The sequence below is a fragment of the Martes martes genome (genome assembly GCF_963455335.1).
Source record: "Martes martes genome assembly, chromosome: 2".
Classification (NCBI taxonomy): Eukaryota; Metazoa; Chordata; class Mammalia; order Carnivora; family Mustelidae; genus Martes; species Martes martes.
The window spans coordinates 193,261,030-193,274,724 of NC_137889.1; the positions used below are offsets into that span (position 1 = coordinate 193,261,030).

General features: G+C 34.5%; 2 protein-coding genes across 2 annotated transcripts in view; one reads left to right on the forward strand and one right to left on the reverse strand.

The window, feature by feature from the left end:
* The window catches only part of STAP1 (signal transducing adaptor family member 1), a 43,517-nt gene extending 41,467 nt beyond the window's left edge, over positions 1 to 2,050 (forward strand). Inside the window, exon 9 of the mRNA XM_080796774.1 lies at positions 764 to 2,050. Within this exon, the coding sequence (XP_080652900.1) occupies positions 764 to 795 (32 nt within the window). The 3' untranslated portion in view covers positions 796 to 2,050. The remainder of the gene's footprint in view (positions 1 to 763) is intronic.
* Positions 937 to 13,695, reverse strand: part of UBA6 (ubiquitin like modifier activating enzyme 6) — an 82,293-nt gene continuing 69,534 nt past the window's right edge. The window contains exons 28-33 of the mRNA XM_080796772.1: positions 11,667 to 11,784; positions 10,308 to 10,501; positions 9,371 to 9,498; positions 5,636 to 5,723; positions 5,381 to 5,475; positions 937 to 3,216 (exon numbers count right to left, since the gene is read on the reverse strand). Coding sequence (XP_080652898.1) covers positions 3,081 to 3,216; positions 5,381 to 5,475; positions 5,636 to 5,723; positions 9,371 to 9,498; positions 10,308 to 10,501; positions 11,667 to 11,784 — 759 coding nt within the window. The 3' untranslated portion in view covers positions 937 to 3,080. The remainder of the gene's footprint in view (positions 3,217 to 5,380; positions 5,476 to 5,635; positions 5,724 to 9,370; positions 9,499 to 10,307; positions 10,502 to 11,666; positions 11,785 to 13,695) is intronic.

Genomic DNA, 13,695 nt, shown 5'->3' on the forward strand with positions numbered 1-13,695 from the left:
CTGGGCTGCTGCCAATGTTCCATTAATTTGATAGGTGGTTATACAACCCTTACTTCAAAATTAATTCTTAAACTGTGTATTTATATTCTATACACTCTTTTGTATATATATATTTCTCAAGTTAAAAAACAAAGCTAAGAAATGGCAAGAAAGAAAAATGAACACTAAAAATTACCTATTAATTACTCTAATCCCCATGATTTCAACTTCCTCACTTCGGTTTAGATTTGTTGAAAATAAAATAGTTAAACCCATATCTACTGACTGTACACAAAATGACTATTTATTTACAATCACAATGAATTTTTGTAATTTTAATTTTTGTTCATTAAAATTGAATTATTAGGTCAAAAGATTTTTCCTTAAGATCTCAGAAGAACCATTTTCTGTCTTCATTTTACTAATATAAATTATTAAAAAAGTGGACTCTAAACATTGCTGACTTTTATGCCTTGTCATTGGCATCACCAGGAAGTATGATAATAGACAAAAAAATAAAAACGAAGATATATATCTAAGTTCTAGCTTTGGGACAATTTAGAGGAAATTACTGACGAGTATCAAAAAGTTTTGAACTCTAAAAAGGATTATACTTTAAGGGTGCCTGGTTGGCTCAGTCGGTATAGCATGTGACTCTTGGTCTCAGGGTTGTTGAGTTCAAGCCCCATACTGGATGTGAAGCCTACTGAAAATAAAATAAAAATCACCCCCCCCCAAATATATATGGTTTTACACAGTCACCATTTTTCAATTGTTTTAACAGAATTTCCAGAAGCCAGAAGCACTTTTAAGTAATGTTCTTCTACACTCAGCGACTGTTACATCTGCATGATTGCAAAACTTGAAAATCAGAAAACACCAAAGAAACATTACTTACAAAATGAACAGCAAAGTTGGAATCTCTGGAGTCAACCATGGAATAGGATTTACAAAGATACTGTCACAATTCTTAATTTATTTTTAATAAGTAAAAAATCACTCAGTGGTACCATACAAAAATCAAATAATTTTCGCACCTAGTATTTTCACCAAAAGTGATCATGGTACAGAAATAAAACAGATAATGAAAAAAAATTGTCATTAACTTCACACCCTGGCTTTCCAGCTTAGTAGAACTGAATAGAGATTATTAATGGCAATTACCATTACCTACTGGGGGAAAAAAAAGAAAGCAATGATAAAATGGTTTCAGGTGTAATGACAAAATGAACTTAATCCTTGTTGGTTTTGTCTATTAAAACACTAATCACTATAAATAAGAACTGATAGCATGGTTCCAAATTTGCTTCTGAAAAGATATGGAAATTTAGATAAAATATAAGCAAGCTATTAGATCATAGTTGAGGATTACTGAATGGGTACCTGGAAAACATCAGTTACTATCATACAAAGCAAAGTGAAAATGGGGAAAAGGCTTCTTATAGAAAAGTCCTTTTATTATTACTAGCATCAAGAGTTCCAAGACATAGAACTCCGATGTTCTTGAATTCAATTTTAAGTAATTTTAAACATTATACTTGAATAAACATCACTTATTTCAAGGGTATCCATTTCCTTTAAATTCATCCCGTCCATCTATCCTTGCCTCCAATGCAGAGTATCTTTTTTTTTTTATTCATACAAATTCACCTTCCACTCCCAAATATAACTTTCCCAATTGGATTATACTTTTACAAAAGAATGAAACAATACAGTTGGTTGACAAAGTAATTTCAATTATTTATAAATGAAATAAAAGGGAAGTTAGCAGAGAGTATAAAAAGATACCACATAGGAGTAACACTGATGTAAATCTAGTCTTGAGTTTATCAAAGTACCTATTAATGGCCTCAACAGATCAGACTAAAAGCAGCTAGAGGGAAGTGACTTCCTGTGGTTACAAAATGCCAATAGCTTTAGAATGCATGACAGCCTTAGAAATAAAATACTTGCTGTTTTTACCAAATTTACAGTGTTGAGTACATTTTACATCATTTTAATGAAAGTATTTGTATGAATTTTCTGTAATATCTCCTATCAGAAAACAGAAAGTTTCTATCAATAAAGACCTAAAAAAATAAATTTTTATCTTTGTCAACTCCCTTTCTGGGAATGCAGAATAAAATAGTATGTTTCCCTTTAAAATAATTTTATTTTTCTATCCATTAGGTTGCTGGAAGAAAAAAAAATCAAGACTCAACTAGTAATGATTTCTTTTAATTTCTAGTTTTCATCTACTTCTAAGGACACTCCCTTTACAAAACCTTTTAGTCTTATATACTATGACAATCAGGTTTAGAGTTCCAAATAAATAAAACAGCCACATTAGAAGGCATATTGAAGAATCAAATGATTAGCCACATTTAGCTGTTCACATTCATGGATCCTCTAAGAAGGTTGTCAGAGTTCATATAATACTGTTAACATTTAATACAAGTTAACATGTGTCATCTGACCTACTGCTCATGGGTTACAACACTGATGCTATCAACAGAGATCCTGATTTTTGGGAGATAGTGATATTAACAAACGCCAGTTAAATTAGCAGGACAGTAAACTGTAACTGTATGTACAATTTAAAATGGCTGCTCTTCATTTACTGCTACCATCTCTCCTCTTCTCACTGGTGTTAAACTCAAAAGCCTAATTATAAGAGGTGTGGGGTGCCAAACACTATTTGTGTGAAAAACTGGGTCTCAAATAGTGAACAACAAAATTCACAAAAGATTAAACTTTTTGGATAGTTGCATTTGTTACTTTCAATTTCTTGATCTTTTATCTCTTCTGGTGATGGATACATACTTTTTTCCTTTTTTTCATCCAGAGATGTTAATACACAAATCTTTTCTAAGCATTATAAAACGTCAGTCCAGTTCAAAATTGCTTGTGATCATATCCACATATGAAGCACTAGACAGGTACAGATTATATTCCAAAATGCTTTAAAATTCTTCACTGTAGTTTTCTACTGATGTTTCCCTTAAATTAAGGCTTCATCAGAGAGAAATCCATAGTATTATGAATTGATTTTTTTCATTCCTGAATTAAATGCAATCTTTCCAAAATCAAGTAGTCCTGGAGTAAATTTAAGACAACTTCTGTTAATCAGTGTCATGACTAAAATAGTATCTTACTGGAGGTCCAGGCAAATCTTCATCTCCATCAGTGTCTGGAGCAAATGATACAGTAAGATCCACATATTTCTTTTCAGTAGAAGGTTTCACAAGTTTATGCATTCTAAGAAAGATAATCAACGACAAATAATTTGGTAAATTCTATAAAATGAGAGATTTGCTGTTTAATGTTGCCCAGAGATTCCCGACCTGTGTGTCTAGACTTTATATTTATTTTTAAATCTAATAATCCACCTGCTTTCATATATTATAATTTTTCTTTACTAAAAGCTCTAAACTCAAGACATTCATTTATCTAACAGTGAATCAGTCTGGACTACTAATAGTATTGGTAAAGGATACAGACCATTTGTTAAAAGACAATCCCTCCCACCCACAAATCCAAAATGTAAGCAATGTTTTTTAAAAACAAATAATCCTCATATTCCCTCAAGTATGGAGGTATCATAAATTCTTCTCAAGCATTTCTATGTAAAGAGTAAAAAGCAAACTAGATTTAAATCTTCAAATACAAGCTAATCACAGTGAAAGACATTAAGTTTTACCTTTCTCTTATATCCCATTCACTAAAAAACCACTTTGCTGTTGCTATTGTCATTGATACTGTCTTTCTTTTTTTTTTTTTTTTTAAGATTTTATTTTATTTGCCAGAGAGAGACAGAGAGCAAGCAAGAGAGGGCAAAAGCAGGGGGAGTGGTAGGCAGAGGGAGAAGCAGACTCTGCTGGGCAGGGAGCCTGATGTGGAACTTGATCCCAGAACCCTGGGATCATGACCTGAGCAGAAGGCAGATGCTTAACCGACTGAGTCACCCAGGTATCCCTGTCACTGATACTGCCTTAAATCAAGTTATTATCTGTATATGCTTAGATTAGTAGATTAGCCTCGAGCCCACTGCCTCCTACCTCCAACCTACTCTGCTGCCAAGATCCTTTCAAAATGTAAATATGATTTTACTTTCTCACCTAATAATGTTATATATCATATGCCATGTACCTATCTCATGGCAGGCTCTAAACTATGTGATCTATTTAAACCTCAATAATAGCTCTTTCCATTTTACAAAGAAATTCGTCCCATTTATAACTTGTTATTCTTTCTACCATTTATTCTTATCACCTCATTCTTAAGTTCTTCCAAAATACTGATTTCCCAAACAGATCATGCGTGCTCATTATTAGCTATATGCTTTTGCATAAACTGTTGTTTTTGCCTGATATCTTTTTTCAAAGGTAGTTCAAATGAAATCTACCTACAGGGAAGGTCTGAGTTAATAGTGCCTAAGGTAGTCTGTAAAAACCTTTATTATATTAATTATTCAATTACATTTTAATGATTAACATGTCCCTTTGTCACAACAGACTGTGAATTCCTTGAGGGTACAGGTTACTTGATAAAGACATATAATGAAAAAATTAATAGGAGTAACATTTACACTAGTGCAATTACACTACTAATCTTTACTATTATTTTAATGCTCAATAGTTATGGGCACAATCATTCCTATTTGTGGACAGAAAACTGAGTTTCAAAAAAGTTCAGTAAGCTACTCAATGTGACAAAAGAAGTAGCTGGACATGTGAATCCAGGTCTTTCTGAAGCCAAGCTCATCTAGCCACTTAATGGGTACTTAATAAGTATCTGGTAAATGAAAAATGTAGTAAATGAAAAATATCATTCATAAAGTATATCATGCTGGAGATTCCAAATACTGGCCAACTTATAAAGCACTACTGTGAATTACTTCCAACAAATTTTAAATTCCACTAATCAATACGCTTCAGGACTGCACACTCTACTCTCATCTATGTAGTATACAGGAAATATCATTATTTATGCATCCAAGACATACTCAGGGATCCTAATGACAAATAATATAAGACAAATTAGTGCCTTATTATATGTAATAGCAATTTTGTTTTTTTAAAGTATAGATCATTAAGCCTGGATTACAGTAATTAAAAGTGATTAATCTCATTGATAATCAGTTAAAATGTGCATATGTTAAAGCACCTATCATGCAGAGATTAATATGACAAATATTTTTATGCTAGCTTTTACTTATTTAATACAAGGTAACATGTGTCATCTGACCTACTGCTCATGGTTGTAACACTGATGCTATCATAACAAAGATCCTGATTTTTAGGAGACAGTGCTATTAACAAACTGGTTAAATTAGCAGAGGTCAATCTATTTGATTTCCCAGTGTGCATCCACCTTATGTTTTAATCCTTGTGAATCTTCTGATATAAGGTTCAATACTTACGTTAACTTCAATCTTTTTGCATGACCCGGCATTACGGGAACATAAAGCATTTTGACTCCCTGTACCACCATCGTTGGTTCAATTCCATACTTCTCCTAAAAGTAAATACCCAAAGAGAAATAATCAAAGCTATGTCCAGATATAAAAGGCTGGGTGACAATGTTTTACAACCAGTAAAAAGACAGCAGACAAATTTCTGCTAAATATTATTTATGAAAACCTCCAACTGATGAACTAAGTAAATAAATGTCTCACTTTGACTGCATTAATGAAATCCAAGAGGGTGAAGTCTTCTTTACCATGTATAGTCCATCTGTCCCAAATTGTAAATGATATTCCATTTCTGTTGTAGAAAAATATTCAAAACAAAACATTTTAGTATTTTTCTCTTTAGTAGTAATAAAAAGCCCCAGAGGTCCATTATTTGTGATTTATCTACATAATAACATAGGGGAAGAAGAAAAATACAACTTATTTCTCCATTACACTATACGAGGTAACCACTTTTATCTGTACACCTTATTGATCCTTCCAGTGTCTCTCAATAAATCAGTGTGTCTTAGCAAGAGTTCTCTAATAGCTACATGGGTTTCACTGTGTGGATGTTCTAGTTCTCTATTACTGAACAGTTGGGTTGTTCCAATCTTTGGCTATGATAAACAATGCCAGAATGAATATCTTTATAAATATATCATTTGAGATGAGTACAAATGTGTCTGCAAATCTGAAATATTACACTATATTTCTGTTATGGATTATACTGTTCTATACTCCTATTAGTACTGATGTATGAGGAGAGTGCTGTCTCACTCTTGCCAAGATAGGTATTTTTAAAATTTTGGTGGTTGTCAATTTGAAAGTGAAAAATGGAGGTCCAGGGGAACTGTTTTGCTCTGTCACATAATTTCTGGAACCAGATTCTCAATCTCATGATAACATCAGTCAGACTTTATAGTGCCTTCTAACTCAACTGAATTAGGATAACAGACAAAACCGTAAGAAAGTACAATGCTAAATTATGTGGCAGATTAAATGCTGAGAGAGTTCTATGGCTAGTTTAGTCAGAAATGCTATCCTAAAGCAAAAGAATAGAATTGGACCACTAAGTTACACCATACAAAAATTAACTCAAGGGGTTCCTGGCTAGCTTAGTTGGTAGAGTAAATGACTCTTGATCTTGGGGTTGTAAGTCTGAGCCCTACACTGGGAGTAGAGATTACTTAAAAATAAAATCTTAAAAAATAATTAACTCAAAATAGATTAAAGACCTGCATATAAGACCTGAAACCGTAAAGCTCCTAGAAGAAAACAAAGGTGGTAATAAGCCTCTTGATGTCAGTCTTGGTTACAGTTTTTTAACATTTGGCACCAAAAATAAAAGTAGACAAATGGGACTGCATAGCAAAGGAAACCATCAACAAAATGGAAAAGCAGATAAGGGGCATCTGGGTGGCTCAGTTGGTTAGGCATCTGCCTTTGAGTCAGGTCACGGTCCCAGGGTCCTGGGATCGAGCCCCACATCCAGCTCTCTGCTCAGTGGGGATCCTGCTTCTCCCTCTTCCTCTGCTGTTTCCCCAGATTGCCCCCTCTCTCTGTCAAATAAATAAACAAAATCTTAAAAAAAAGGGCAGATAAAAATGAACAGTGGTTAACTGCACAAACTAATAATCTTACATAGAAGAAATCTAGAAGTAGGCAAACCAGGGGTGTTTCATTTGTTTCATAAAGTTGCTAGTGATCCAGGCTTCTTGTACTCACTATTAGGAGGCAATTTTTCATGACATTTCTACATGTCATATGACAACTTTTATCTAGAAATATCTTTTCAGGGTGCCGGGGTGGCTCAATTGGTTGAGCGGCTGTCTTTAGCTTAGGTCATGATCCCAGGGTCCTGGGACTGAGTCCCATATAAGGTTCCCTGCTCAGTGGGGAGTCTGCTTCTCTGCCCCATCCCCTGGCTCATGCTCTCTCTTTTTTAAAAGATTTTATTTATTACTTTCACAGAGAGAGAGATAGCCAGAGCAGGAACACAAGCAGGGGGAATGGGAGAGGGAGAAGCAGGCTTCCCACTGAGCAGGGAGCCCAATGTGGAGCTTGATACCAGGACTCGGGGATCATGACGTGTGCTGAAGGCAGACACTTAACAACTGAGCCACCCAAGTGCTCCTTGCTCATGCTCTCTCTCTCTCTTGCAAAGAAATAAAATCTTAAAAAAAGAAAGGGAGGAAGAAAGAAAAACAAACCAAAAAAACCAAACAAAAAATAGAAATACCTTTTCAAAGATGTTTTCAGAATAAACAGCCCTAAATGATGAAATAGTAACTCCCTATGGGTCAGGGGCCAGTTTTGATTCCTGTGCAACATAATAAAGATAAGACCTGTCTGCTGGGCAGCAACTGGTCAGATTTGCCAGCAGTCTTTGTATAAAATTGGCGTGTTCTTAAGCTCAGTATTCCTTAGCTGTGACACAGATCTATTGTATGTGCACTATCAACCTGGTTCCTCTGCATTATCCCCATGGGACTTAGACAGCAAGAGAAAATGATGCAAACATGAAGCTCATGTTACCTGCCATGCCAGAAGTAATGAACTGTCTGAATTAAAAAAAAAAAGGCAACCTATGGAATGGAAATAAATATTTGAAAATCATGTATCTGATAAGGGGTGAGTATGCAAAATATATAAAGGACTTGAAAATATACAGATGGCCAACAGGTACACGAAAAGGTGCTCAACATCACTAAACATCAGGGAAATGCAAATCAAAACCATAATGAGGTATCACCTCAACGCTTGCTAGTACGGCTAGTAGTAAAGAAATAACAAGTGTTGGCAATAGTACAGAGGTTCCTTAAAATATTAAAAACAGAATTACCATACGATCCAGCAATTCTACCTCTGGGTATTTATCCAAAGAAAATGAAAACAATAATTCCAAAACATATCAGTACCCCCATGTTCACTGAAGCATTATTTACAGTAGCTAAGATGTTGATACAGAAACAACGTAAGTGTCCATCAATGGGTGAATGGATAAAGATGCACACACACACACACACACACACACACACACACACACACACACTTCAGCCACAAAAGAAGAAATCTTGTTATCTGGAACAACATTAGCATTATGCCAAGTGAAATTAAGTCAAAAAGAAAAAGATAAATATCTGTATGATATCACTTGTATGTGGAATCTTTTTTTTTTTTTTTTAAAAGATTTTACTTACTTATTTGACAGACTGAAATCACAAGTAGGCAGAGAGGCAGGTGGAGAGGGAGGAGGAAGCAGGCTCCCCGCTGAGCAGAGAGCCCGATGTGGGGCTGGATCCCAGGACCCTGAGATCATGACCTGAGCCGAAGGCAGAGGCTTTAACCCACTGAGCCACCCAGGTGCCCCTTGTATGCGGAATTAAGAAAAACAAACAAACTCTGAAACTGAGTTCATAGATACAGACAACAGATTGGTAGTTGCCAGAAGTGGGGCTGGGGAATAAGCAAAATGGGTGAAAAGAGTCAAACAGTACAAGCTTCCAGCTTATAAAATTAATCATGGGTATGTAATATGCAGCATGGTGACTATAGTTAATAATACTATACTGCACAGTTAAAAGTTGCTAAGAGAGCAGATCTTAAAAGAACTTATTACAAAGAAAAAAAGAAGCTAACTATGTATGGTATTGATGTTAACTGGCTTTGCTGTTGTGATCATTTTGTAATACATACAGGTACTTAATCATTGTGTTGCACACTTGAAACTAACCTAAAGCATACCAATTATTTTAATTAATTAAATTCAATTTTTGTCAATTAATTAAAAAGAGATGCTTCATGAAGATGGGATTGAAGTGATAGTCTTGAAGTGATGGCAAGGATCACTTTATATATATATGAAAGGGAGAGGTGAAACTACAATTTTTTTCCTTTAAGAAGGTAAAAATTTTATTTCATTTTCATTATGCAAGAGAAAAAGAACTTCACACATACCTAATTTCAGTTCTTTTTACTTCAGATGTCTCTGTAAACACTATAATTGGAATGGCTAAGTTAAGGAAACAATTTTTGTAAGCTTCAAATGGATAGTCACCAGCTACTTTGATCATCTCCAATGCAACCTAGATAAAAGAAGGTGATCTGATTATATAAGGAGCCTAAACCTATTCATGACTTTAAATGCATCTATTTAATTTTTCTAAATTGTTCTCAAGCATTTCTTTGTAAAGAGTAAAAGCAGCTAATGGATTGAAATAATAGGAATTTCTTATAAACCTGTCCACTTTTAGCATATCTTATACCTCAAAACTTTTCACCTGTTCTACATGGGGTGAGCAAAGCTACTTAAAAAATTATTTTGATCATGTAATCTTCCTGTTTTGAAAGATACCAGAATTCAAGAAATACAACAGTCTAAAATCACTTAATATAAGGGCAGATAATTACACAGCTTCCAAGTATAACACTACAGTACAGCAACACAGCTAGAGTCAGCCTAAAGATTCTGAATCATTAAGGAAATATTAAATTGTAAGAAATATTAATCACTAACAGGAATTATATTTTTTAAGGCAAAGAACTAAAATCCAATACAATCAAAGAGCAACCATTAGTGCAGTTCATCTTATTCAAGAAAAATATAGTATCTGCTTTGTATGGAGGATACAAGAATGACTAAGAGGATTATTGCTTGTAAGAAAAATTGTACTCTGCCTTGACACAGGTTAATTTTTAAGTTAAAATATCTATATAGCTGTAAAGCTTCAAAATGTGGATTACCGAATCTTTAGAAATTTCTTGAAATTTAAGATCAATATGGATCCCTCCTTCTCTAAGACCTCTAAGGGACTTGCTAGGTTGGTACAATGGGGAAAACAGGTAAGACACAAATGAAAAAGAAGTACTTCCATTCAAAGAATAATAAACTCACCAAGCCAGAAACTGCAGCAGTAGATGTTGCTATAGCAGGTATAATTTTACCAGCTATGCGCTTCGTTTTGAAACGGTCAGCTGGTTCAATGCTATACATTTTGGCACGAAGGTTTGATGCAGCTGTAATGAAATCTATGTGTCCATTATGATCATCATCTTTTTCAAATGAAAGCACTGCCATCTGAAGATCACCTGATCATAACAACCAGAAAAATAAAGTTTTGTAGTAATTTGTAAAGATTTTATTAGGTAAAAAGCAATGTGGATTCATTACTCTTAAATATTCCTTTATGTTTTAAAATGACTGAAATATATTAGAAAAATCCAGGAAAATGAAGTTATTGAAGGATATGAAAATGATGGTTCTGAAATCACTAAATCAGAGAAGTTTCTATATTAAAAAAGTCTTTCTAAAACACAGAAAACAAGAAAGCTATGTACCACATCTGCTATTAAGCTCTTTATGAATAAAAAATGTTAACGTTGGGTAGTGTTCTAAAGTTGATTCCATAAATGGATAGTCTGAAACATTTTGCCTCTGATAACTAAGTACAGGGTCAGTTAGTCTAATAAAAGTATGTATCTGTTTGAAATATTTCTAGATTAGTGGTTCTCAAAAATCATTCTGTAGATAGGTGTAGTATGATAAGTTATGAAATGAGAAAGTCAGAAATGGAATTTTTTAAAGAATTGTAATGATTAAATTAACATATATTTTATTTACAAAATAAATAGTTGCCTAACCTAGGTTCTTTTTTCCTGAATTTTACTGGTTTGTGCATAAATATCCCGAAAGTCTGGAAACCGCTGATTTATGTAATGAAAAATGGTAAGCAAGTCTAAAAATGAGCAAATGGTGCTGTTTTTAAGGAATCCAAGTCTGGTTTCCTTAGGTTTAAAACCATTTAACAAGGATGTATACAGGTCAAGTTATATTCCCTGTGTATAACTATGGAGACTAATAAGCCGGGAAGAAATCTGTCTATGGTTTTTTATTCTAAAGTGACTTCACTGGGTCTAAGTGTTAGTCTATACAGGAACTCCATTTTTTGGCTCATTATGCTGGCCATGAGTTAAAAAGGAATCACACAGTAGACTCTTAAGGACTAAACCAATCAGAACAATGACAATAAAGCAGACTTACATTTCAGCAATTGAGGGTAGGGCAAGGGTGAAAAAAATAATGAATTTAGTCACAGTTAAAGATGAACAGTGACTTTCATATGATCACAAAATCAGCTAACATCATTATTATTATAATAGTTATTATTTAGTCCCCAAAGCTTTTGGATATAGAGTTTATTGAAAATAAAAACTCCCTCCAGTTCAAAGCATTTTTATAAAGATTTCCCCTTACTTGAGGTAGCTTTATTAGATGAAATAGCCTTTTCTAGTTGGAAAACAGCATTCCTCTCATCTTCACTGCTAATAGGAACATGCTCTGGTTTCCTTGCAGTTTCATCTGTCTGAACAACCTTTAAATATACGGACATATATTCATTAATGTTATCATATCCTGTACCTAAGTTTAATTAGCCTATCTGTTTTATCAAATCAGTCACACAGAGAAGATATTCCTTTTATCCAGTTTAACCACATTATTATTTTTTTACATATGTTTTAAAATCACTGAAATACATGAGAAAAATCCAGGAAAATGAAGTTATTGAAGGATATGAAAACAATGGCTTTGAGATCACTAAATCAGGGCGTGGAGCCCAATACAGGGCTCCAACCCACAATAGTGAGATCAAGACCTGAGCCTCAATTAAGGGTCAGACACTTAATGACTGAGTCAACCAGGTGTCCATAATTTAATTACATTATTAATCATTATGGTCCAATTTATTTTACACCTTCCATTGTTAAATGATATTATGTTATTTATGTATTTATTATCTATCTCCTCACACTGACATGTAAATTAGAAGAGGGATCTTTACCTTGTTCACTGAGAGAACTTCAATATATATATATATTTTTTCTTTTCTTTTCAAAGATTTTATTTGTTCGTTTGACAGAGAGAAAGAGATCACAAGCAGGCAGAGAGGGAGGAGGAAGCAGGCCCTCCGCAGAGCAGAGAGCCCCATGCGGGGCTCGATCCCAGGACCCTGGGATCATGACCCGAGCCGAAGGCAGAGGCCTTAACCCACTGAGCCACCCAGGCGCCCCGAGAACTTCAATATATTTAAAACAAACTTGCTCACGTTAAAATATTCACTGAGGGGCGCCTGGGGTGGCTCAGTCGTTAAGCGTCTGCCTCCGGCTCAGATCATGATCCCAGGGCCCTGGGATCGAGCCCCGCATCGGGCTCCTTGCTCTGCGGGAAGCCTGCTTCTCCCTCTCCCACTCCCCCTGCTTGTGTTCCTTCTCTCGCTGTGTCTCTCTCTGTCAAATTAATAAATCTGTCAAATTAATAAATAAAATCTTTAAAAATAAAATAAAATATTCACTGAATAGCTTGTAAGATCTGCATTCATACAGATCTCTTTTAAAATTCCCAGTAGAATGAAGTTAATATTAATGAACAGTCTGCAATTCTGACAAATCTACCTCAAACCAAACTGCATAGCTCTAACTAGTGCAGAGCTGTTTTCTATCTCCAAAGAAATCCATAAAATATGTACTATGGGCATCCTTTAAATATTTATTGATTGCTTACAAGAAGCTGTTTCTTCCTTCATATAGATGTCTTCCTTCATATAGATGCATACTCAGAGCAGCACATCTAAGTAACCTATCTTTTTAAAGATTATTTGTTTATTTATTTGACAGACAGATATCACAAATAGGCAGAGGCAGGCAGAGAGAGAGAGGAGGAAGCAGGCTCCCCACTGAGCAGAGAGCCAGATGTGGGGCTGGATTCCCGGACCCTGGGATCATGACCCAAGCCGAAGGCAGAGGCTTTAACCCACTGAGCCACCCAGGTGCCCCTAAGTAACCTAATTTTAAGAAATTACTTATTTGACATTCTACAAGGGCACTAATTAAAAATTTTTAATTAGTGCCCTTGTAGAATTAATAATAGATATTATTAATAACAAATAATAATAGAATTAATAATAATTAAGAATAGTATTTTAATTAGTGATTATATAATCACTAATTAAAAATTTCTTATTTCTTTGTATAGTACACATTCAACTTGTGTTTTTACAGATTAAATATTCTTATGAGTATTTAAGAAATAGTAAAGAGTCAAGGAAGCAGAAACTTTTATCTGCCAGAATGTCTAGTTGACATTTTTGGCATCTGTTAACTAACAGTGCCAGACTCTGAAGTTTCAGTGTGAGTTGCTTCAGGGAGTTGTGAAAAACTCATAATTCATGTTAAAACTAAAACCATAGCTAAATTGCTCAGGCTAATTTATTACCCCAAAACTATGA